This window comes from Melanotaenia boesemani, chromosome 16, assembly GCF_017639745.1.
Source record: "Melanotaenia boesemani isolate fMelBoe1 chromosome 16, fMelBoe1.pri, whole genome shotgun sequence".
Taxonomy (NCBI): domain Eukaryota; kingdom Metazoa; phylum Chordata; class Actinopteri; order Atheriniformes; family Melanotaeniidae; genus Melanotaenia; species Melanotaenia boesemani.
In genome coordinates, this window is record NC_055697.1 from 13,253,347 (window position 1) to 13,280,892 (window position 27,546).

The following is a 27,546-nucleotide window of genomic DNA, read 5'->3' on the forward strand; positions in this document are numbered from 1 at the left end:
CATTTCTGTTTGCAGCGTTTTTCATTAAGTTGCAAATGTGCTGTCAAACTAATGAACATGCCACTCAATCTTCATGTTTTGTCTGTTTACATGTAATTTTTCCAAATGGATACCCAATTTAATACACAGATTGAGCTTTGTTAAGAGATTTTTGCAAGTCCTTTTCCTCTGGAAAAGGATGAAAATCTTTGTGTGGTACCGGAGGGCACCGCGGTGAGCCTGACAAGGTGCCTTAAGCAATGTCACAATCCCTTTTTTACTGTCCCTCACTAAGTCAAGCAGTGCTGTAGGAGAATAGTGCTAAGTTGGTGGAGAACTCTTTTTAAGCTCAAAATATCCATGCAGACCTTCTCTGAGCTTTTGAAAAAGAAGCACAAGTCCTCACTGCATGTCACTGACAAATACATTTTCTATTACGTAGTTTTTTTTATAAATCATATCTTTTTTCTATATTTTATCTTGTTTACAGGTTCTGTGCAGCTATATACTTAAAAAATTCCGTTTTTAATTTACCCTAAACTCTAATTTAATATGAAACATATCGACTTCTGCTTGAGGTGACAGATAGCAGATTACTGTATGAAAATTAGAAAACTGTTAGCACCTAACAAACAACTTTGTTTACACTTTTTCTTGCAACTGTATTGACAACACATATGAAAATCAGGTCATACAGGATTCTTCGTGTTTTCCTAAGATTAAGAAATGATCCATAACATGTAAAAGAGACACTTGGTATCAGAGGTGAAATTATGAAGAGCTTCTCTCCAAACCTTGACACCACACAGGCAATAGCTCTTCTCAGAGGCTTAACAGTAAAAATTTTAAGAGCATGCTGACTAATCCTTTAGAAACAGTTTGCACCTGTAATGCAGCACAAGCTCCCTGAGAATAATGCTGTTAATATTCATATGAAATTTGTAATTGATGTTGGACCATATATAGCTTACCGTATACATTGTGTATAACACTGCAACCTCTGTTCTCTGGAAGATAGTATGAAAACAAGCACTGGCTGCAGCATTCTATCTTTATCCTTCACTGTGTAATGTCAAAATGATCCCCACAGGGTAATATATAATCCATCAGAGCAATATAAAGGAAGATCTTCATACACTCAAAATAATAATAATATATTACACTTTCACGGCCCTGTTTTTCACATTGTTGAATATCAAGTAAGAAAAAAGGCATTAAAGAAGAGGTTCAATTTGTAGGCAAACATCAAAGGCCACACTTATGAACATATGAAATGAATGATAGAATAGTTTAAAAAAAAAGCGACCTCAGGGTGACTAATGTGCCAAACTAGCATGTTTCCATGCTTCTGTATTAGGTCAGTTCTATAATAAGCATGAAAAATATTGACAAGACACGGTGGCATTGCATATTGAATAATAAAACAAAATTTCATCTCTCAGGTTAGAAAATGTGTGGCTTTTTCATGCAGTGCACTGGGCCAGTCAACATGTCCTGAGGCACTTACTGCCAGGTTAGTGAACTGTGCTGGGGAAATCCAGGCTCTGTCTGATAGGAGGATTAAAGCCACAGGTAGAGCTTTTGGCTTTAATGAAGACTAGTGGTGACTGGGCAGTGAGTGGATCGGTGGAGCATTTTCTTTCAAGGCTCCACAGACATTAAAGAAAGCAGACGAGTAGCTGTTTGTAGGTTTTGTGTGACAGGTCAGGAGGTACTGTACCACAAGCAATATTTACAGAAACATATAACAAACTATATTTTATATATAAATATATATATATATATATATATATATATATATATATATGCAAAAATAAAGGAGTAAATTGTGGCCAATTTGCTTTCTTGTTCACTATTACCTTCAACTAGGGCTGCCACTAATGACTATTCTGATGGTCGATTAGTCACCGACTACTAAAATGACAAGTCGACCAATCGGATTATGTATCTCATGATTATTATTAATGGATCTTATTTCACTTTCAGCTTTGAAATCTTGCATGAGGTTGTTATGTAAGTCCGACGTGCCTCCTCCTTAAATGTTCGAGCATTGCAGACGTACTTCCGTGGTACACAAGGTCAGCTTCACAAATCTCACATGTATTTAATTTATTTTGTAAGTTTAACATGAAGTTATCCCAGACTTTTGACGTTCTCTGCTGCCGTTTTGCTCCCTAGTCCGCCACCATATTTTTCCCTTGGTGGACTTTATTGGGCATGTGCAACTCTCAGCAGGGATAAGATTAGAAAACGATGTCTCACTCTGTAGTTTTTTTTTTTTTTTCTGCCTATGGTAATAGTCGACGGATAACTTCGTTGTAGACTATTTTCATTGCAGCCCTACCTTCAACACTAATAGATATAACATCCTTCTCATTAATATGTAAATTCTAGACTATAAACAAGACAAATATTTTGATTATTATAAATTTGAAACTGAGTCATCAGAGTAACCTTTCTAGAAACCCCAGGTGTACTGTGTCAATGTTTCTCAGCAAAAGAGATCCATGTTTAACTTTAACCTTATCAAATAGTGACTTGTTTTTTATGCTAAACTCTGATCTTTTCCTAAACCTAACTGTTTCAGCCTAATCAGCCTTCAAAAGAGTGGAACCATCACACCATAGCTGTACCTAAAGTCTCCTGATATAGATTCAGTGATTTAATTCACCTCCACCTCTCTAACCTCCAATGTGGAATTGTTTGGTGGTTCAAAAGACACGTGCTCATGCAGGCGTATGCTGAAATGCAAAATGATAACACTTTACTCTGAAGACTGGGCTGAAATTCTATCAGGTGACAAACAGCTTGAGCTCACACATGAACGCAGCTGGTGATGCCAAAATGATGCAAAGCTACAAAAGCTGCTTAAGACTGTGAAAGTGATCAACACAGACTGGGTTTTACTGTCAGAACAGCAGCAACATAGTTTTCCTTTTAGAATACCTTCTACTGTCAACAACTTGGGAGACAGAGCTTTACAAATCCTGCTCAAAATGCAAAGAAATTGTACTCCTCTGTATTGTGTAGTATTTTCATGTAAATAAAAGGCTGCCAATCAATCAATCACTGAACAGGCCATCTAAGAATTACAAATTTCAACAAAAAGAGGGCAATTTGTTTCCACTTCGGGGTATATCAGCTTAATAACTTGGCACGAGGAGCATATTAGCACAAATTTAACTGTCCATAAGTAATGTTAGTATGGATTTTTGTCATGTTTCTGTCCATGAATGCAATACTCTTTCTTAGTTTCCTTTTAGTTCTGTGATGTTCTGTTGGGTTAGTCCTGGTTCTCTGCTTTGAAAATGTCATATTCTGGTTTAGTTTGTGTTCTAGTTAACTTTTTCCCCTATGCATTCTGTTGTATTGACTTCCTGCTCATCTATCATACCTGGTTTTTAGTAAGCGATTGCCACTTCTATTTGTCATCAGTCCATCAGGACCTATCCGCCTGGTTTCAGTCTTCAGCTCCCTACCAGTCAGTCAATCAATCTGTTTGCATCTGAGTTTTGTTTCTCACTAGATTTAAGTTTAGTACCTTGTTCATCCTGCCTTGACAGTGCTTTATGTTACTTATAATAAAGTCTCAACTTAATTCACCTGCCTATCTCCTGCAGGTGGTCTGGCATTTGGACTAACACCCTTCTCTCCTCTGTTTTCAGTGGATTGTGATAGGTCTGGTCTCTAACTCAGGCTCATGTGATGCTAACTGCCTAATTTTTTCACTGACTAAATGACTTGAATGTTTTTTGGTTTTGTTTTTTCTTTATCAAGCTAAAACAGTTGCCCAATGAAAGATTGAGAGTGTTACAAAAAACAGTAAAATCTGGATTTTAAAACCTAAATGCTGAGCTAAAAAAAGTTACAAAGTGCTTAGTCAAAATTGAGTAATGAGCTCATACATGCAAGATTTCACATAATTTATAGTCATTTGATCTATATTTCTTGATTCAAACAGCTTTAAGAAGGATGCAAAGAATTTCTTTTGGTATTCCCAAAACTTTTGACAGCTCTCTGATCATATGTTACAATTTACAGTAACTTTTCTAATCTGTGAGTAGCTCCTTCATCACACATCACACAAACATCAGGAGAATTTTTGTTACATTTTGATATTTGACTTTATTTTCTAACTTTGACAGAATGAATGCAGAACATACTGAAAACTCTTAAATGGTATTTTACATAGAGCTGAGACAGTGTATATGACAACTGGGATTTGTTTTTTCTTTTTTTTAACACAAGGATGCAGTTTATCTTTATTATATCTGGTGAGCAGCTTTGTGCTGGGCAAAGCCATCACACAAACGTTGACTCAGTAGTATCCCAAAGTGGAAGTGTGTTGCAATCATAAAGTGCTTGATTCTTATTCACATTCTGTGCTCCCTCTGTTTTCAGCACTTATCTAAGCAAAACACCTTTCCGTATGATAAGACCTTTCTTTAGGACACTGACATCTCTGAGCAGCTAACAATTGGGTTTCTGTACAGTGGAGGTGCAGCTGCAGCAGTATTATTTAAAGGTCACAACAACCCAAGACTGATGAGCTGAAAATTGTGGCAAAAACACAATTCCTCGGTTTTAAATACACTTACAGAATTAATTAAAGCCAACAGAGATAACAGTTTAATATGAGAGCAAAAATATGCTTTTTTTTTAATTTTTTTTAGCTAACAGGCAACTCAAGACAGCTTTATTGATCCCAAAAGGTCCATTCATTTGTCGCTCACCCACATCCACATCACATATCAACAACCAGTCAGGAAATAAACAGTGGTCTATGTCAGCACCAGCAGTCCAAACAAATAAAGTAAAAAAAATAAATAAAAAATAAGACCAGAATAAGTATATATTTAAAAAAAAATAAAAAAATAAAAGTCCAGGCTAAAATTCCAGTTAATTTAAAAAGACTGTTGTCAGAATTCAATAGCCTGATGGCTAAAGGAATAAAAGACCTGGACTATTTGGTTTACTTAAGGGAGCACGGTAGCGGTGACTAGAAGGTATCATCATAAGCTCATCGACCATAATGTGATGGAGTTGCCTGATGATTGTGATAGCCATCTTTTTAAGACTCCCAGAGTGAACTCAAATCTCTCTGTTTGACTCCGTTTATCCTTGAATAGATCTTTACAATTTTTTTCAGGCTGTTCCCGTCCTTAACAGAGTCCATAAAACCAAGAGATAAAAGAAAAAGACTCAATAAATGACCAGTGAAAGGTGCATAAAATAGACGTAGAAACATTAAAAGAGTCCAGCTTCCTCAGTAAGAAAATTATTTGCTGACTTCTTTTGACCCCAGACTCAGTGTTAATATCAAATTTCCATTTAAAATCAGACACCGTACCCATCAAACACTAGATGTCTTTACTATTACTTTGTGATCATAGCTACGCCTGAAATCAATGATCATATTCTTTGTTTTTTTGGTATTAATATCCAGACAGTTATCATCATATCAGCTAATACGTTTGTTCAAAGATGAACAAATTTGAACCAAAGAGCAGAGACAGGAGGACAATGTCATCAGAAAATTTAACAAAATATCTGTTCCCCTGGGAAGATCTGCAGCTGTCTGTGAACACAATATAAAGTAGCAGTTATAGCGCACAAACCTGTGGTGACAGTGTTTGACACAGATTTACTGGACATCAGGCCATAAACAAGGGCCTGCTGAACCTGTAAGAAAGTTTAGGATAAGTATTAAAAGCTGATGTAGCAGTTTAAAATGGGAAGAAAGTCTTTCAATCAGGATGTGGGACTGCACTTTATTAACAGCAGAAGAGAAAGTCTGCAAATAAAACCTGGCATGAACCCTGAGCTTTTCCAGATGCTTATATACAGAATTTTAAATAAACAGCGTTGCATCATCAATGCCTTTGTTAGGCTGATATGCTAACTGCGGTGGTTCTGTCATGATCTGCGGGGTTTTGGTTTAGTAGTTTTGTCATGTTATGTACTTCTTTGTCTTAGTTTGTAGATCTTTCCTTTGTGTGTTCTGTTTTGCTTTCTGTTTCCTGTCATTTGGGCACCTGGTTTAATTTGCTCATTTATTTAACCTGTTCCTCATTAGTCCATCTGTGTGTATTTATACCCCCTGGTTTCCTTTTCACATTGTGATTTCATTGTAGTCTTCATGTGCTTAGTATTCAAGACTAGTTCAGTCCTCCAGGTTAGTTTGGTTCATTAAAATCATATTCTGCAACAGTCTGTCTCCTGCATCATAAGCCTGCATTTAGATCCACGCCTCTCATCCACGCCACAGTCTTGACAGGGTCGAGCTTATCCTCAGTAAAAGAAACTACAATATATATGTTTTAAATCCTTTCAAATGATATCATGACCAAGGATGTAAATCCAGCAGCTCTTAAATCATTAAGATCTTGGGAGTGATTTGTTGTGGGGATAGGGATTATAGTGTAGGTCTTCCAGATGGGTGGGATCTGTTTAAGCATAGTTCTGCAAGAGATTAGTAAAAACTTCTCTAAGTTGGTCCGCACAGTAATACAGAGTCCGGCAGCAAATGGCATCAGGTCCCCTTGCCTTTCTGATTGTCATGCTTTCGAACAGGGAAATGACTTCATCTTGTGAAATTATACTATTATTAACAGGGTTTCTATAGAGTAAAATCTCTATAGAATTTTTAAAGCGAGAAAAGGAGCTGAAGGTGTTCAGCAGATCCATGTACATCTCTGAAACTAATGATTCTTTTTGTTTCCTTGGTAAATTTATTGATAGAGGCCATATTCCTTATACCTTGCCAAGCTGCCTTGAGGTTACCACTGTTATACTTAATTTCAATATTCCCTTTGTATTTAGGTTTGGCTCTCCTAATATTTCCTCCTTACTTCTCTGGAAACAACTTTCTTCTCTAATATACTTGTTGGTATTTCTTCTTGATTACCAGACAAAAAACTGTTTCTTTTTGTTGATAATACTTCTTAGCTCTTTAGTGATCAACAGTTTGTTATTAGGAAAAACAACAGGCAAGCTTCTTGCGCATTAAAGAGCAGAACAGTGGGAAATGCAGGCAGCTTGTGGTGGTCATCCGGGTCCAGTGCCACTTCTTCTGCCTCTCTTACTGCCTGTTATGTCTGCCAATGACTTGAAAATACCTGGAGAAAGGTTACCTGGTACCACATCTTCTGTATGCCAAAGTGAAAGGAGAAAATCTCGACTGAGGGTGATTCTCCTAGGCAGTGACATAGCAAGCTATTTTAAAAGTGTGGGGGATGTGGTTTCAGTGGTCAAGTACCTGACTCAAATTAAATAGATCCAGCAACCTATGAATTTCTGTACAGTGAATCATTAATTCAAGTCAGGTGTGTTGGAGCAGGGGCAGATTGAAAACCTGCAACACAGCGGCCCTTGAGGACCATTGGACACTCCTGAACTACATGGTGGTGATACCTGACATAAAACCATCAGATGTGACAACTGAAGTTAAACAGCAATATTGATGGAAAAAACTGATAAAACTGATGATCTGGCTAAAACCAATTTTTGTTGTTGGTTTTTTGGGGGGGGGGGTTTCTTTAAAGCAAAAGTCTTAAGCAGCAGTGATAAAAGTCATCCAATGCAGAATCAACCAAAGTAAACAACTAAAAACTATATCATTGGCTGTTTCACAAGTTTTTCTTCACTGCTTTTCCATTAGATGATCACTTTAGTTATAATAAGCAGTTAAATATTCAATAAATTCTAGACCTTAAAGAAAAAAAGTGTTCTGCTCTGATTTGTATCTCATATGATGCACAAAACAGAAGTGAACCTTTAACAGTATCTGTATGACTTATCCAGATATCACTACACTACACAGCACTGCAGTACACAGATGAGCCAAAACATCATAAGCATGAACATGTGACAGAAATATGAATATTTTTTGCAACAACAGCACATGTGCAGTCTAGAAGATACTGTAAAATGAACACCAAAGTGGCCACTGATGGCTGCTTTTTCCCACTGGCTGGATATTCCTTATCTTTGTGGAAAGTCCTGTGAAAGGCTGTGCTTTAGTCCAGAGAGCCCTGCAGGACACTCTATAGAGATCAATTAGCCATTCTTCCTCAGGCCAGTGTTGAGACAGTGATTAAGCTTTGTTTGGGAACTCTTCACTCTATTCAATTGATTTTAAATCTCTAAAAATTGCCAGCTGAGTCAGTTTCTTAGAGAATAAAAAAAAAAGATCCACATTGACTCTCTATGTCTATGTTCCTGCTCCATTAGTTACACTGTTTAAAAACTCAAAAACCCTGTCTAACTGTGGAATTTTACCTGTTATTTGCACATTCTGTGCTCAAAAATTAAAACAATAATAAAACTGTGATATTTAAAAGCATAAGTTAATAGTTTTCTGTCTATCATTGAAGTAAAGATAAGATAGTTCTGCATATTGTGGTTTTAGACAGGATGTTTAAAATCAAGAAAATCAAATATTTTCTCCTATCATGTTACAGATACAGATTTTATCAAAATATCCATTTTCACTTGAAGACTGAATAAGAAATAAAATTACATTTTGGGAACATTTTTTTTTTCTTCTTTTTATTCCACCTGATGGTTAATTACATTATCTTAGTTTCCCAAGTGAGAGTTGATTCTCAGATTAATTGGTTAATGAAAAGCAGTGGAACTTGTAGTCAAGAAACCTGAGAATCACAGAGGTGAAAAAATGTTTTTGTAAGAAAAAGGATATTGCATATAATAAACAGAAGCCAAACATTCTGGTCCTAGGAAAGTGAATCATTGCATCTCTGCAAGGTAAGCAAAGGTGCAGTCCACAGGGATAGAGCGGTTGTCCAACAACAGCTTCTGTGACCTAACTGCACAGTCAGCAACTCATAAGACTGCAGTGTCACTGTCTTAGACATCTTGATAACACTGCACTTTCAGTTAATGATAATTAGTCAGATAAAGCACCACTTTGAAGTGCATACCCCACAAAGACAATGAGAAAAACAAAAGGAAAATTAATGCAGTGCTTTCAAATTAAATGATTCTATACCAAACTACAAGTATACTTTTAGACTGGTTTAAAAAAAAAAAAAACAGTTTCTAATAGGGCATGAGAGCATAAAATCTAACAATATTAATCAGAACGGAATAAGGATCAGTTGTTTCTGTACATCTTCTGTAAACATCTGTCCCTGCAGAGCTAGAGTACCACCAACTAAATTCAGCACAAAAAGTAAGGAAATTAGTGTTTGGTTTATAATTTCTCCCCTTTAATATTACCAGTTGGTGTTGGATTCTACTTATTCACCTTTAAAATTTATAACTTGTAAGGATAGTGCTGCTGTGGAATGACGACCTCAGCTGAACATGTGGGTAGAGCCTGTAGAAATGTCCCAAAATCCCCTGAAATGTTCTCCTGTCGGTATTCACTCTTGTTTTTTTTTTTTTTGCTTGGTGGATTGAATAATTTCACTCTTTCACACTAATATGGGAAAAAAACAACACATATTGGCCACTGTTAGGGACCTCAGTAATAGAGGTATAGATAAAATATATGTCCTTGTAAAGGGGACTAATCATACTTTTCAACAATGTATAATTAAATAAAACAATTGGTATTATTAAAGGGGAGAAACAATTGACCAAACACTTATTTCCTTACTTTTTATGCTAAGTTTAGTTAATTTGTGGAGCTTAACTGCATGTCTCTGTTATTTTCTCATGTCTACTACTCAGGTACACAATGACTTTCTGTCACCAAAGCTAAAAACAGAACAAAGTCACAGATTTGGTCTTTTAGTCATTTCACATTGTGCATTGGAGCCTAAAGCTGCCATCTTGCTGTGTGGTAATTAAATCCAAGATAATTAAATTGTTACTTGGGAGAAGTCATGTGCATGATTTCCGATTTGACAAAGCCACTGAGGGAAGATTAATGTGAAGGATCCAGTTCTGAAAAAAGTGACTTAAACTGGCACTTTACAGACAGAGCTGTAGATAGTTTTCATTGTGCACATTTTTACATGTCGTAAGAGCACAGGTATTATAAATGATGACTTATTAATCTGTTTAGTAAAAGCTTTGTTTCCCAGTAAAAGTGTCTGCTGAGAAAAGGGCCTGTTTCATCCCATTGGGTGAGGCTGTGTAGTTTTATTATTTCTCTTCCACAGGGACATTGATGATATCAAAACAAACCAAAAGGCTCATAAATATTCCATGCTAAGGCACTACTACAGTGCCACAAAGGAAGTGACTGAAACCCATAACTTCACACAGTGTGCATGCACATTATTAAATATTTGCTGCTTTAGAACATTTTTGTACATAAGTCAATGCTTTGTTTAATCTTTTTTTCCATTTAGACATATACGTCTACAACAGATAAAGACATGTTCAAATCGAGTAGTATAACTTGGATAAAAGTAGTAATACGTTGTCACTACAGATACAGTAAAATCCTTGAAGTAATGTTTTTAAAGTACAGATCAGAAAATATATCATGATCATTAAATGTAATCTCAAATTATGTAGGTTAAGTTGTGGGCTGAGATGTACTTAAATATTGTAGCTAGGTGAGGTGGAGCTACTATTAGGTGCTTTATTCAATGTATCATAGTTTTATACTGATAAATTGCACTATTGGAACAAAACTTTATGGTCCTCTCCATCTAAGATTCCACATGGCATGCCGCCAAAACAGCTTGATTTGCAGAACCATTGACATTATTAAACCTCCAATGCCCCCAGTTGTATCTGACACCGACATTAACAGCAGGGGATCATATTTGTTCCAGCACATCCCTCAACATCCCATTGCATCCCGATGGTTCACCACTACTCTTAACAACTCTATGTACTGAAGGTTCTCACCTCTGCTGACTAGGTGCACCCCACAGGCCTTGCTGCTTCAGATATACCTAGTCATTTGGTCCAAACCATTACCAGAGCTGTGTAATGTATGTGTTGCAGTCTTGATAGTTAAATTAACCACTTTTACATTCAATTATGCTTTAATGACTGATTGAGAACTTGAGCTTGAACTTAGAAGTAATATAATTAGTTTACTTTAAAACATTGGACAAAACAGGGATGGGGGTTGGTTTTTTCAAGGTATCAAGTTTTGTTGCAATGCTGGCTCACTAGAAAATCTGGCATTCAATTTCTCCCAGTGAGTTCAATCTAATCTCACCTTTTCCGTTCTCGGTGATTTTACTGCTCCTAGGTCTGTAATACCACTTTGCATCTAACTCGGTATAACATGAGCGAAAGAAGAAGTGTTGGCAGTTACATTGAGGGTACTGCAGACAATGGAAATAATTAATGGGAAAAAAGGAAAAACTGAGTTAACATTTGCATTTCCCTAAATAGCTGGTCATAGCTTAGTCAAGCTGAAAAATGAAATGCAATGCTTCATTTGCAAAGTTTTGTCAAGTCTGATAACTTTGCTGAGTAGATTATAAAAAGAACTGTATAAAATGTTTGTGTTTTCCAGGCTGGCTGCTTGTTGATTTGTAGCTTAAAACTACTAGAATAGCTTTATGTAAATAGCTCAGGTACCTTGACATCTAGCTGGCCAACAGTATTTATTAAACTGAGGCAATTTTATGTAGCATACAAACCAAATGTGCCAACTTTGCATTATTGAAAATAGAAATTTACAACAGCTACTGGCAACTCAAACCAGGTTGGAAAATTATCCCAGATGGTGTTTTTATATGGTTTAGAGAAGTAGTAAAGCAAACTATGGGCTGAACCATATGTGGAGGTTATTAATACTGACAACAAACTTTTTTTGTATTTAGTAGAATATGAGCGCTTCCCTTAAGCTCTGCATCAGGACCAAAGCAAAGACTAAGTCTACTCATTGAAGAATAGCCTTGGCCTTTCTTATATTATTTTATGTATCTAGACAAAACAGTACAATGAACTGTTTAACAATTCCACCTTTACTCTGTATGTGCATTTTATGACTAATCTAAAATTAATTTAACCAGTATAGAGACGAATATCAGTCTGCATTAGTTTGCCCCTCATGGTCTTCATAAGCATGTCCACACACACTTGGCTCAAGTTTTGTTTAGCCAAGTAGAAAACAGAGTCATCTTTGGTCTTTAAAAAATATTGGTGAAATAATTGATGACAAAACATGTGAACAATGACATCAGCTGTACAGAGAGGACATGCCAAAGGGTGAACTTACTGGAAAACACACATACACAAAAAAACAGACAGCTTTAAATTGATGATTGTGCAGTAAGCATGAAAAAGACCCCTTCAAGTGCTGCAGCTTTTATACTGGACATGTCTCACAGATTGGCTTGGTGACTGTGTGTGTCATGGCCCATGCTCATTCCCGCTTCCTGCTGACCATATATGGATCACCTATCATCACCGCTATTAGGACTACGCAGCTGGAGGATATCAAGTCATCATTCTCATCCCCATATAAACCTCACCCGGACCTCCAGTCATCGCTGGATTATACTACTCACTGTGGTAACCAGTCAAGCTCGAAGTCTAGTTCATATCTTGGTGAAACTGAAAGCTGACCTGTATTTGTTCTCTTTCCCTCAAGCCTCCGACCTGGACCTCGCCATACCGAAAATCCTGTCTGCCCGCTCCAGCCCGTCCTCCAAGCGAACTCATCTTATCCATCTGTAGATCCTCGAATAAAGTGTTCTTTGTTCTTCCCTTACGTTCCCTTCTCCTTGGATCCACACACACCAGCCCTGACAGTGTGTTACCTTATTTACACTGCTCTATTTACAATAGAGCCATCTAATATGTGCTTTGCAAACAGATATGGTCAGATATTGTCAACTGCTATTGTGTGCAGCAGTTGACAATATCTAATGACTAATGTGAGATACATGTAGTTGTGCTTCTGCCTCAAACTGTAATTTTAACCTTTCAGTGCTTTTTCTTTTTGTTTGGGGGGGGGGGGCATTTAAACAAACTAATAGCCAATGTACCAACTGGGCTTAAACATATTCTTTAGAGAAATATTAATCCTGTATGTATTCATTCTGTAAAGTTTATTCTGTGAAACAATGCGTGCTCCTAACTGATAACATATTTTAAGGGTATAATTGAGATATGATAAAATTAAAATTATTATTATTATTATCCTAAATGGAATAAGGAACAAGTGATATTCTCTTCTGTTTTTGTGTTATGTTTTGTTTTTCTTTTTTCAGTTTTATTTACACTGTCTTTACATGAAATAATAATTTTAAAAAAAGGGCATAAGTGAGTTATTATATCTTACTTATTATTTTTCATGTGTTTATGTCAGATTTATCAATAAATAAAACAAGAATAGTTCGTAATAATTTGAATTACTAAAATTCTGACCAGAAAGGAATGGGCAAGGTTTTAAAAAATAAACATCAATAAATCTTCATTTACTAACTGTGAGGGCTAAAAACTGAAAGAAGCCTGATTCTCCTAAACAATCATGCACTTTTTATTTTAGCCTGCTATGCAAGGTATTGCAAATATGACTGTATATGTAATATAGTCATACCTGGTGGATCAAAGTTGAAATGTAAAAGGTGTGTGGAGCTTTTCTTGACTACAGTGGAAGTAAAGCCTTTTGGTTCTCCTCAAACAGCTGTGTGTTGTTGCTCTGATGGCTGATGGAGCAGCCTCATTAGGCTACATTTCAGACTTTGTCAGTACTGACACTGCATAACTCAGAATACAGAGCACTGTGTCGCACGGTGATTTATGATCACTGCTCTTCACTGTACCCTTGGGTGCTTTAGTCTACTGAAAACTTTGGGTTTTGATGACTACATCAAAATAAACACACACTGCCTGGGGGGCTTTATATAAGCCTGTTTAAGGCTCAGAGGGATTTTCAATTCAAAAAGTGTTTGTGAGCAGGTGCAGCCAAGCTAGAATGCCCAGAGTAAAAGGCTCCACAATTAACCACAAAAAAACCCAAAAAGCAAAACTATATCACACACATACAAGCTCAGTGTTTTTCAAACAAAGCTCTTCTTCTCTTCAATCTTGTTGTACAGTTTCCATGTTCACATTATTTTAAAATGCTGCCAAGTGATGCAAATGAATGTGTTTTATGATCCTTACCTTTGGATACTGTTGGACTGGAATGAGAACTCTTTCTGAGAGCTTGATGTTTTTATTGCTGATAATATCTAGGTATTTCTTCGTGTCACCATCTTTTCTCAATTCATCTCCTTCATGCTTCTCAATTTCTGCACAAAAGAGAGAAAAAAAAAACAGATAAAATGAATTGCTTCTGGTCCTGACGAAAAAAAAAGACCCTGTCAATCAATATCTTCCATTCTGCTATGTAGCCAGCAGTACCATTCCAACCAAACTGTGTAAAGTTAGTTGGGGTTAAGAGAAATTTAACAATGTTTTGCATACACAATCAAAATTCATGTTATAACAATGTGAGACCATCCAGTCTAATTTAGTTATGTTCTTTAACATGAAGCTGAGTAATCTTATATCCAGTAATTCCAATAAAAATAACAACAGAAGCAATTGTGCTCAGTTTGCTGTGACTCACTTCACTTCAATCAGACCCTCATGGGTGGTCAGAAATCTCTGATCCCCATACAGCACAGTACTTCTGCAGATGTGGAATTAAAGAATATTATCTGGTCAAAGTTACAAGGGGTGGTTGAGACTGAATGTGTAAAAAATCATATTAACATCCTTTCTGCAGATCACTGGCTCCAATCAAACTAAAGGAAATCTTAGAATTGCAAGGTTGGCGCTACCTGTGCAAATCTTGTCTCAAGCCTTACTATAAATGAAAAGTGAGAGATACATATTGACCTTCATCTAGTGTTTCAACATGACAGTAATGATTTGGGAAGCATGTCAGCTAGAAATCTTACAATACTTGAAGACTTCAGAAATTAAGCTGTTCATCTGTCAAAGGTTACTGCTGGCCCGGCCATGAAGAAGACAAAAAAGAAGTTTACAGATAAACTTCTGAGCTACTACACTAAAAGTCACAAACTTTTAGATTGCTGGATTTCACCCTTACTGGTACTATCAAAGACATAGATGAATAACTGTTAAATAAAACAAACATCTCACCACTTGCATGTTTCTCTGGCTGTAAACTGAGTATTTAATCAGCAAAGGAAGGAGGTTGACAAATAAGAGAAATAAGTCACTAAATCCACATTAAAATCCATGTAAATAAATTGTGAATATGGCATTGAACTTTGAGAATGCCAGTATTTACATATAACTGATTTTTATAGCAAATATTTTAAGTTTTATGGTGTTAAATTCTAAATTTCAATTATAAAGTTGACCCATTCAACAAGCACCCTGCTTCCCACCTGATGGCAGCAACCCCAATTCCACCCTGACCCTGAATTGAATAAAGCAGGTACAAAAAATGGATGGATGAACTAAGGTTGCTTGCTTTTGCCCTTATTTGGAAAATCAAGATCAACTTCCAACAGCTTGAAAGGACCAAATTTCTGCCAGTGCTACCCAAGCTTTCTGACTGTGTTTGATTGTCTGGGGGAAAATCATTTAAATTGGAACATGCTGTCTCCAATTCTTTGTACTTAGTCAAGATGAGTCTCACCCAATCTACAAAACTGTCTCAAAATTGGAGTTCAGCTGAAAAGGCTTTTTAGATGATTAAGTCCACAGTGGTATGCATTGGTGTGTTTGTGACCCCTGCTGAATGTTTGCTGCTGTGATTCATTTAAGTAGTATTCATTCCAATGTAGCAAGTTAAGGCTGAGACATTCATTTCAATATTTTGAACAAGAATAGTCAATTGTCTTTGTTTTTCACCATTTCAGGGGATTAAAAAAAATCCGGCTACTTTAAAAACTTCACCTTAGATAACTTAGAGAAGTCTTACGTCATGATTAGCTTTACGGTCTCTAACCTGCAATCAGCATTAGGAAAGGGCAGGTGATGCAAATTTCAAAGTTTTACAAATATTATGACTTTTCAAACCTGGTCCCATTTATCAGTTGCCAGTGAATCCTCTAAGCAGCTGTCCAGTACCCTGAAAATTAAAATAATTGATGCTCACAGAGGAGAGGGTTATAAAAAGATAATAGGGGTTTTAGGTAGCTGCTTCATCAGTTCAAAATGCTATTACATTTAAATAATAGTTAACAGGAATTGTGGAGGTCAAGTTGAGTTGTAGAAGACTAAAAAAACTTTCTAGGACTACTAGGAAAACAAATCAAAAAGCCTGTTCTTTATAAAGATTAATAACACTCTGAAGGGACACGGCACTGTTCTAATGTTCAACGTGATGTTTGGAAATATAACTTGTGACCTCACAATAAAATGAGCATTTGAGTTTTGCAAATCGACATCTAAATAACCCAGAAGTGCAGAACTTCATACAAAGAACAGCCTTCCAGCTGCAAAACACCAGAGTATCCATCAGCTTTCAGCTTTTACCTGGTTACTGGCAGAGATTAAAAAACTAACTTTTACCTAAAAACCTGCCATTTCAGAAAGAAAATGTTAAATAACTTGTTCAAAACCAGTCCATGAAAAGATGGTGGCTTCTACAAAAGGATAATGAACCCAAATGTGCCTTTCACTCCTCTGTGGATTCACTCAAGAGTTGTTAACCCAAAGTACTTCTATGACCTTCACTGTCCACCAAGATAAGAATCTTTAAAAAACTGTGGATATGTGTCAAAAGCAAGGTGACCTGATAATCTCTCAGAACTGGAAGTCCTTTACAGGAAGAACAAGCTAAAAGGCCCGAAGCCCCGAAGTCAACTCTTAGCTGGCTACAAAAAGTGTTTACAAGGTATGATATATTTTGTTATATTCAAACATTTTTAATCTTATTAGCATTGTGTGTCAACTTTATCTTTAATCCTCTTAAATGTACCAGGAAATTTGACCAGGCCCAAAGGTATGACTCACCTATTTATCCTAAATTAATTAGGTGGTGTATCCAAAATTATGGCTGGTATTGTACATGAAAGTATTTTCATGTCCTCCAGTAAGTCTTAGAAATGACTGTCCTATGTAAAACCAGCCAACCGGTTAATGTCCAGACTGCAAAAGCCTTCCACTGGGAACAGGCTGTGCCTGAAACCTCTTGTTGAAATCACAGGTAAACAGACTGGAAGACCCCTCTAACCTTTTATTCCCATCAGCCGAGCTGATTCACATCTCCTCATGTGACACTTTACACAAGATAAGTGTCTCCAGATAGCAGAAGCTTACAAATTTTGCCTTGGAAAAAAAGAAAGAACGAAAAAAGAAATTTGCCTGGAGAGATAATAGACTCAATCTGCAACGTGCAAGCACCAGCAAACAGATACTACATAGTGACAAGTTGAAAATATTTAGCTAAATTAGCTGTGGGGGGCAGTAAGACATCCACTTCTTTTACAGTATGTTTGCTCTCCAAAAAAATGAAATGCTATTAAATCTAAAAACTTTCTTAGCCAGTACCATTGGACTGACATTACTTCACCAAATGCTCTGACATTCCCATTAACATTATTGATTTCAGTTGTATTTAGCTCAGTGTGTGCATGTTAACATAATAAAAACATTCAGTTTCAGGCTGTCTTTGGCTATAATGCACCCTCAAAGAGCCACTGGAATGGCTGTTGAAAGGATAGCACTCCAGGGAAGAATGAAAGCACCACTCACTTCAACAAATGCACCAAAACAACCCTGCATTTAAGTTACAAAGCCCACTAGAAAGGCTATGTGATGACGCTACACTGCAGGCATAAAGTTTACATACAGAATAGGGCTCGGGGGTGTAGATGGGTCAGCAAAGCATTGCTTTGATCATTTTCATGCAGATTCCTTCATAGCATGAAATAGAGCTCATTAGATGCACATTGCCACAGTTACATGATATTTTTCATTCTAAATTAATTATTTAGAATTAAATAATTTGAAATTAAAGTATTCTTCTTCGTGTTTACATGTAAATAGTTTACATGGAAAACACGTTTAATCGCCTTTATTCAATTCTGCTCAAGATGGATTCAAGCTTAATTCGGAATGGCCATTTTCATTTGGAATTAGGTGTTTACAAGGTCACTTTAAATTTTTTTTAAAGAAGATTTAATTTTTATTCTAAATTAAAGTGGAATTAAAACGCTCACGTAAACGTGGCCATTGTAGAGCCCCAGTTTCAGCTCTTACTAAGGATTTTCTTGATGTCATAAGAGATTTCTACATATCACAAGGACTTTGCACAGAAAGATGCCTTTGCTTTTATGTTTTTATGTATTTCTTTTATTTATGCTTTTTGGTTTTATTTGTAGTTCAGCAATAGCATTTTACTGGCCACAAATGTGGTTTGGAACAGTTTATTTAATGAGGGATACCTTCATTCTGGTTAACAAGCCTGTGACAGAGTTCAGAAGTTTTTCCTCTGTGAGAGAAATATAAAGAGAATAAAATTAAAGTGAGCTTTCAGTGTAGAAACGTGCACAGCGCTATCATCTTTGTCAAATTTGTGGTAGGAAGCAGAAGCCTAGAGATCAAAGAAGTGAGAATGTGCTTTGAAGGTCACTGGCTTCAGTCCTCACTCTGGATAAAAAAATAAGAAAAGAAAAAAAATCTCATTTGGGGAACTGATTGAGTAAAAAGCTCTCAGTGGCCATTCTGGTGCTCTTGATCCTCTCTGTTACGCTGCCCAGACCGCATCAGCAGTCTGGGCAGCGTTACAGTGGTGTAACTGAGCAGCTACCAGATAAATGAGCAACTGTATAAGTTAGGAGACAAGGTTTTGCTAAAAAAAAAGGAGAGAATTCGCTCAGTCAGCCCAGCATGGATTAAGGTTAGATAGGCCAGCTTTGGTCTGTATTTGGTGACACAGCATCAAAAGAGACCGAAGAACAGTTTCAAGAAGATGTTTCCTGGACAACAAATGCACGAAAAACTGCATTCATCATTAAAACACTAGTTTTTTGAAGGACATTCAGGTATCTGTTTTTATAATGTTTTATTAGATTTCTTGGGAAAAATAAGGTTTTCTATTTGCAGTCGGTATGATAGGAAACACTTGCTGACATGGACATGGCTTGGCTTTCTTCATGAATTCAGAGATTCACTGGAAGCTCTACTTTTCAATGGAAAACAACACAAAAAAAAAATCCACCTTCTGTGTTTGAGCTATTATCTGCACAAAGTAGCGTGTGAGGCTCAGAAACATAAAGAGAAGGGAGGTGGGGGCTGCATTATTTGCTAAGGGATGATGTGTTTACTGCTTGACTGTTTATCCTCCCATTGTAGCTTTATTGGATTCCAGTTGCTGTTTGCCATAAAGTCCACGCTACTAAAGCATCCTCTTTTTTTCTACTGCTGAGGAGGAGCCCCTTTATAAAAACATGAGTGCATGTCTAAGGTGATTTTGGTGATTTATTTGTCTCTTGTGTCTCTGCCCTTAATGTTATTCTGTTGGGTCGACAGAGAAACGTGAATCCTGAGAAAACAGCCATACAGCGATAAAACCAGACACATAAATGAATCCAATCAGCATTAATTTCTTCCGACACAGGTCTGATTAATCTCCACTCTGCTGCACTGTCATGCCACGCAGGGATTTGATGAGATAAAACTGAGCGTGAAGACGAACATCATCACACCCAGTGGAGCAAACTAAGGATTGTCCTGGAATCTAACATGCACTTTGTAGAGACAAATACTCCACACAGTGAGCATATTTATTTATTTATTCATTTATTTATCTTTAAATCTGCACCCATTTTACTTTGCAAAGCTTGCCGAATGACTAGGAGCCTTGAATAACCTTTAAACTGATGGTCATGATGGAAGTCCCTCGCCTTTAGAAAGTTTATGGCTTGTATTTGGATTTTTGTTTCCCACCTATTCGAGCAATAGCTTGGTAATAAATATGTCAATTACTGCAATCAATGCTGAATATTATTATATTTTATTTTGGACTGTAAGGAGCCACAATAGCTACATCAGAGACCAAAAGGAACTAGGTTTTGTTGAGAGCTCACTTTATTAAATCATTCACTAGTTTCTTCCAGTTGTTGAACAGTATATTCACAATAACGATGCCACACTGGCTCCATAAATTAATCAGTGTAATTACTGTCCATAATTGATTGCTCATTCACATCAAACATATAAAAGATGTAGCATTAGCGTTCAGCCTGGCAGGGAAGACCTGGTGGAAAGAATGAACTATGAGATGTGCAATTCGCTTTGGCCTTTTCACTCTGGACTGCTATACATGAAGAAATACATGAGGTTTGGAAACGAGTGCCTCTGTTTTGCCTCATGCTGTTTATGTGTTTTTAACTGAGCCAAATACAGCAGCTGACAGGGTGCAAAAGTATTAAATCTTCAAAGTAATTATATTGCCATCTTCTAATTCTCTGCTGAAAGCACACTACTGGAAAGTAAAGCGAGAGAGTAATTACTTCTCACGCAAATTACATATTGAACGCAAGGATATGCACGTTTTAATCTTGATGGAGTTTCAATGATCAGCATGTTTTTCCTTAGAAGTATCTTTTTGCCTAAAAGGGATTTTTAAAAATCTCATACATGAAATCATTCCTTCTTCCTGTACATATACTGTACGTCACGAAATAATGTATGTCATAGTTGTACTTATACATTATTCATATTTACTCATTTTTATATTCTATTGGCTAAAATCTCAAGGCAATAATTGTCACAGTGGCGGTGGAGTTAAGGACCCAAGTGCAGGCAGCTTAGGCAGGAGGCAGGTCGGTGCAGGTAAAATGGTTTATTTGTCACAAACTCAGGAGCAGGGAAACACACAATACTGGTGATCAAGACACAACATGGGCAAACACAGCCCATGATCATGACAATAATTTGGAGAAAGAACTTGTGTTAAACACAAAGCCTCTAAATGTTCCTTCTTTGTATTCCTCTGCTAAACTTTCCTAAAGAAAACTGGATATACAGTATATAAAAACTATAGCAAACAGATTATCCACTTGATTAGGGCCCTTTTTCTTTTTCCTAGGGCTTTTGGTGTTATTGCTCAGTTCCTTTGCAGCATATCTATTCAACTAGCAGTCAGTGAGCCAGACACTTGAGAAAATTTTCCATGGCATGTACAAAGATGCCAGAAACTCAAACTGGTTTGTTTGAATATGATGCATAAATATGAATTTTAAATATGCTACCTAAACCACTTACTAAAGTAGTAGAAGTCTGCACGTCCTTTTTAGATGAATGTAGAAGGGGGGGTTAGGGTTAGTAGTAAGTAGTAGTAGTCAGTAAATAATTGAAGCTGGAGCAAAAGTTGCATTAGCCCAGTGTTTCCCAATCCAGGTCCTCGGGACCCCCTGCCCTGCATTACTTAGACGTGTTCCTACTCCAACGCACCTGATTCAAATTAATGAACTTCCTCATCAAGTTGTTTAATAATGGGCCATTCATTTAATTCAGGTGTTAAAGTAGAGTTACATCTAAAACATGCAGGGCAGGGGGTCCCGAGGACCTGGATTGGGAAACACTGCACTAGCCAAACTTCATATTTTGTTTTTTGGTCAAAAAAGTAGCAGAATGGACTAAAAATCACCAAATCCAAAGCAAATGGACTTGAACACTTTGCTAATTGCAACAAATGCTGACATGTTTATGGTGCAATGCATTGCTGTGATGAAGCAGTAAAAGACCCAACAGGCCTTATTTTCTGCAAGTTTTCAAGAAAGTTTAGGGAAAAAAAGGAAAGTATGGGCTTGTAGAGTGTACACCACTGTCCAAAAAATAAGGGAAACAAAAACAACGTAATTAATCAGTTGCCTGATCAGTTTATTAATCTCTTTTAGATTAAGTGATGTGCAGGATATCAGAAGATGAACTAATTAACAGATAATTAATACTTATTTCATTCAGCTCCTGGTATTTTATATCCTTGCTTGAAGCTGTGTTTTAAAAAGAACATTGGGATTCATATAAAGTGTAGAGGCTGACGGGTGCACAAAAACTGGATCACAGATAAAGCAATTGAATAAATCATAAGAAAACTGCTACATTTTTAGTCTCATGTTTTTACTTGTGAAACTTTTATGTTCTACAGAATCAAATATAACTTGTTCCATTAGCTCTGAACTACATCACACTTCACATGTGCTACCTGTGTTAAAATTACATGAATTTGCTCAGACATTTGAGCCAGTTATGATTTAAATTGGTACTACAGTCTCTTATTTCTTTATTTAGAATAATTCTTTCATGTGTGAACATTTAAGAGGCAGTATCATAATCTGTTATCTAATATCTATTGTCTGAGTGCTGCAGCTTTGGCTCATCCACTCATTTCTGTGGCTTGAAATGCCTGTGACCTTGGAATTTAATATTATTCGACCCATGCGCTCATTGTAAGTCACTCAGAGTGTCGACTAAATGCTCAACAATGTGATTCAGTGTCTCCTTTTCCTGAGATATGACTTTCTGCATCCTTTTAATAGGTCACATCAAACAGGCTGCTTTTTATCCGTCACTACAAGCTGGGTTATTGCTGGATCCCGTGCAGGGCCATAATGGAATCATCATGGAACACAGCTTATGAAAAAGAGAGAGGTGGATAATTGAAAATCATTTTTTTAGAGTTCATGAACCAAATGGCACCGAAATCAGATCTACAAATGTAAGTAACACTGTACAGTACAGAGAAAAGTCTAAGTCTGATCATAAGGTGGTCATATAACTGGCAACTAAATTCATTCTCCAGCTCACTATATAACTATAACTATCTCCAGGAACCTGAAGAACTAAAAAGAGAAGCCCTCCACCAAGATCCAATCTCAATTTTTTGCCAGTGATTCGGATCTTCATCAAAATTTAAAGAGGTCTTTCTCACCTCATGCAGCACATCTCGTCTTAAGCTACAAGAAATTTAATAAGGTTGTGAAGGTGTTATTGAAAACAGACAGTTGGTAGTGAATTTATCAAGTTGGTAGTTAAAACACACAATGATGACAAATAAAAACTAAATAACTACTGCACATTAGCAACAACTCATTTCCTCCACAGCTTTAACCCAGAACGGTCTCATTCTATCGTGTTAGAGCGCAATGAAAATGTGTAATTAGTATATTGTGTTTTATGAATACTCCTCTTGTTTTCCTCATGTATTTCCAGCAGTCTGCCCAAAAAAATCAGCATTTCCCTCACTTATTCTTTTGTCAGGTCCCTTTGCCAAGGCAAGTTTCCTACTCACAGAATAGTTTGTTAAATTATGAAATTGTGAAGTGGAGTGGCATTCCTGTGGCATATTCCAGTAGTCCATACAGTCCCCGAAATACACACACACACACACACACACACACACATATATATATATATATATATGCTGCTCATAAAGAACATTGTTGAGACAATCTTTCCCTGAGATTGAATGTTAAACATCCCTGTGTTTTACATCTTTCCAGCATCTCAATTAATGCTCTCCATTGCAGGCTTACCATACCTACGACTGTATCAGGTACAAGAGTGCATTCCCCAGGTTCTTCATCTGTCTGAATCATTTCAATTAAAGCTTTACTGATAATTCTTAAAATGCATGAGCTTTTTGGTTTTTTTGTTCACAGACCCTCCATAAAGCATCAAGATCACCCTACAGCACTATACAGAAAGTATTTTTACAAATGCAGTGGAAGCAAACAGAAACTGAATAAAACTAATTAACTGCTGAGGATATTACATATATATGTGATAACAAAAAAGTGCAGCTTCAGGCTAAAGTGTAAAGCTGAGTGCTCAGGTACTATTGAAAGGGACTAAATGGAAGGTGAGAACAAACAGGATGAGTACAAAAGTCAGTTATGATGTGGACTAAAGTGCTTTGTTCTCCCACACGTTAAGTAAACCTCAACAGTTAATTTATCCTTAAAATATGTAACTCTGTCACTCTTAAGATGGATTAAATAGAAAAGAAATAAGATCAGGTAAGGGTGAGACACACACACAGGTCTGGTTCTCTATTGTTGATGATTTTTTTCTGTCCAACAGATACTTCCTGTATCTATCTCTGCTTATTAGGAGGCCCTTTCATACGTATGTAGCATGTAGGCGAGTCTTACAAAGAAACCTGTGGGATCTATTAAAGGCTTGCCTTACTTGTCTCAGACTTCCACCCACTATTAAATCAACCACACTGTTCTTTAGTCAGAGGAAACAGAGCTGGCTTTTATCTGTCAGTCTGAGCAGTCATTAGCCTCACGCTACACTGACGTGAACTGGTTTTCTGTCCAAGAAGGAATGTGTGAGGAGTGTGTGAGAAGACCAATGGCAACATGTATTATTTATTGTAGACATTTTCAGATAATCTTCACTGTTTCATTTTTTACTTTGAATTACAAATTATACAATAAGTCTGAATCCGGCTTTATAAAAGAATTATTTACAGTCATCTTTGCTTTTTAGCCAAGTTCTACAAGGGCTTCATTGTAAACAGCTTAAATATGTTCAAAGACAGACAAATGTTTTTAAAAGCGACATCATTTATTCACAAGCAGTAAATAATTCATTTCCTAAATATGAAGATCTTAACTGAGACAATGGTAAATCCATGTTGTGCAGCTTATTGAACATGAGCTGAATAATGTAGGATTACACGCCTTTCTGTTCAAAGATAAATGACTGTGAATCTATAAATCAGATAATCTTGCGGTCAACAGATAAGCACGATTTTCCACTTTCCATGAGCAAAGGCTGACAAAAGAGCCCTGTGCCAGCAGATGGAGTAGTGATTTAAGAAGCCTGACTGACTGTCTTACATGTTAACTTGAAGATGATGCACTGAGGAGAAGTTTCTGTGCTAATCTTACATTTTAGGGAAATACTTGCAACTCATGTGCAATACAGTGTGTGACTCTTGTTAGCTGTGGGTGAGTAAAGTCCTTGCATATCCATGATTGATTCAAAATAATTGCTTAACTGACTGAAATGAACATATAAACAGAGGGAAAAGAAGTTGTCAGTTGGTGAATACATGCATATCGCCTTTTTAATGTGCTAATTGACACGTTTTGTCATTTGCATTCTGGGTATGTGAGTCAGCCTTGAGTAAATCTGGCAAACTGATCTGTGTAACAGACGAGCCCATCTGCACCCCAGTTAGCGACACGAGCTGTACTGTCAGGTGTCTCATCAGCATATTTCAACAAGAAAGCTCAAGGGTGCAGGGCACCAGAGCACAAACACATCAAGTTACAGCACAATAGGCTGAGAGTAGTCAGACTTTCCTGTTTGTCTCTTCATGTCAAGAATAGTAAGATTTCAGCAGACGTTAAACTCACATAGTGAAGAGGTTTTATAGTATACTTAAGTTTTGTGTTTAATTGTTTCCGCTTCTCTCTGGATGTAAGAAATACCCGTAAGCCCATGTAAGGCTGAGAATATTTGAAAGTGCTGAGAGTATATTCATCCATCTATCCACAATACCAAATCACTCTAACCTGTTATTATACCTCCACCCACTCTGTCCATTTAGCGCCTAGTCTCAGTCTCAGTCTAGCCTCTAAGGTGAGGTGTGGAAGTGGCTTTGAGGCGATGAGGTTTCTCTAAAAAGTAACACAGTCTCGGTAAGTGGATGCGTGCTACTTGGATGTACAGCAGCAGAAGGATGAGTAAAGCAGCTGTTATTATTATATTCAGCCCCTTCTGTTGTCTGGACAATTAGCATTCATTCAAAATAGTGACACGTGTTTAAGAAGTGGCTTGCAGTGATTGTAGAATGAGGTTCTGATGTTTGATGAGCTTAATGTGCATGTCTCAGAAAATTAAAAAGCAATTTCATGTGTTGTCCTTCAGGTGCAAAACTAAAAAACATAATCAAAAAAACACATTTCAACAAAAACAAGACTTTAAAAAAAGTGCTTGTTTTCTGAAATGGTATTTCTGTTTCATTTAGTTTTATCAAATATTTCAGTTTTTTTTTCTTGTTCTTCCTGCAATGCTGCTGTAATTTTTTTTAATTGTCTTTTCCCGAGACATTGTTGTGCTTTCTGTTTCACTACACTTCACTATACTGACATTTCATTGTAATTTCTTAAATGTTGTCTGTTTGGTTTTACTGTTTTGTACCTTACAGCCATTATGTTTCCTGATCACTTTCAGTTTGATCAAGAAATTAGCTTGGAGATAAATAGATTTGTGGCAGAAGAGTCCATCTGCACCTCAGTTGGCAACTTAATAGCAAGTCCCAATGTTAATTAAACTCTTGTCCATCAGCAGTGCAGAGAACAGTTGAAATACAGCACAGTATTTTTGAGAGGATTAACAGCGCATCTTAAATCTACTCCATCATACAGTTGAGGGGATTGGTCCTCTCACTGTTTGTCCCACAGCCTCTCTGGGAAGCTTTCAGATCATTTTTTGTCTGCCAGTGCCTGACCTTGGAGAGCAAAGGCTTCGAGTAAGAGGTAAAGACTTTGACTTTAAACACACTTTACTTTCTGTACTCAGAATTTCTTGGCAAAGTTCTGAGGAAAGGAAAACGCACAGAACAGTCAGTTCATAGACTACGCATTAAAAGTCAAGGGCGATGTGTTGACATGAGCTCAAATGAAGTTAATGTACTTCCCCTGAATTCAATCCAATGATGCTTTCAGGAGAAATGAACACGATGAATGTCCCCTATGAGCAACTACAGTATGTTAGGCTAGGTTTAAAGTAGGTTAAAAGAAATACCTGATTTACCTTCTTCGAGCAGGCGGACCGCATGCACGAAGGAGGGGTCCAAGCTGTTTTTCTCGGCCACCAATTCAGGTAAGCACTTCTCTGGATGCATTGTGCTCGCAGCGAACCTCTCCACCGGCGGTGCAGGTGAGACGACAGGAGTGTTGAGCGTCGGAATGCAAATGTAAAACCTGCCAGCTCCTGCGTTTTGGAGGCTTCAGTCAGTCAGTCTTCAATGAGCAACAACAGCAAAAACCCCCCCAAAAAATCGAGTCGTCGCAAATCTCCGAAATACCTGTATGAAACTATGATTCAGAGGTGTGAGCCCATGTCTACCACCGCTGTTCGCTGCCTCTCTTCGGCACCCAGCCAGAATGACACTCACGGGGTCTGCAAACCGCGCTCCTTCCCGCCCCCCCAGCAACATTATTGGCCATATTCTGGGGCTGGCGCTAATGAAAAATGAAGGAAGTCCCCCTCTGAACACAAGCCAGCTGTGCGCTCAAGATCAACTCGTTCGTGCAAGATAGACAAACTTCTTGCTTGCAAAAGACAAAACTGAGTTAACAGATCAATATTTTCCACTCACAAGAAAGCGTAAAATGGGAGCTTTTTGGGACTTTTGGTTTCAGATCTGTCTCTGGAGATGGAGAGAAAAGTTGCCTTTTGGAGGCTGATACTGGTTCCTGTTAAATCAAAGATTTTATTTATTTATTTATTTTAGTCTTATGCTGCTTATAAAGTCCATTTAATGGCGATACCCTTCCCCTCACATTTATTTATATTCCATCATTTGCTCTAAAGTAAAGTCTAAATAATTAAAAGCAACATCAGAATCTACAAACTTCACATATTTCCCAAAGAAATATGTGAAGTTTATTGTTTTTTTCCCGGGATATTCAGGTCTTATTAGAAGCTGATGATGTGTGGCTGAACTTGTGCAATGACCAC

The 27,546-nt window shown here is 37.1% G+C and overlaps 1 protein-coding gene across 4 annotated transcripts in view; it reads right to left on the reverse strand.

Moving 5' to 3' along the window:
* khdrbs2 (KH domain containing, RNA binding, signal transduction associated 2) overlaps positions 1 to 26,991 on the reverse strand; it is a 75,473-nt gene extending 48,482 nt beyond the window's left edge. For 2 of the 4 annotated variants that reach the window (XM_042010573.1, XM_042010574.1), the window contains exons 1-2: positions 26,608 to 26,991; positions 14,035 to 14,162 (exon numbers count right to left, since the gene is read on the reverse strand). In XM_042010573.1, coding sequence (XP_041866507.1) covers positions 14,035 to 14,162; positions 26,608 to 26,707 — 228 coding nt within the window. In that variant the 5' untranslated portion in view covers positions 26,708 to 26,991. The remainder of the gene's footprint in view (positions 1 to 14,034; positions 14,163 to 26,607) is intronic. The other 2 variants (XM_042010576.1, XM_042010575.1) reach the window with 2 other exon arrangements.
* Positions 26,992 to 27,546: the final 555 nt, after the last annotated feature.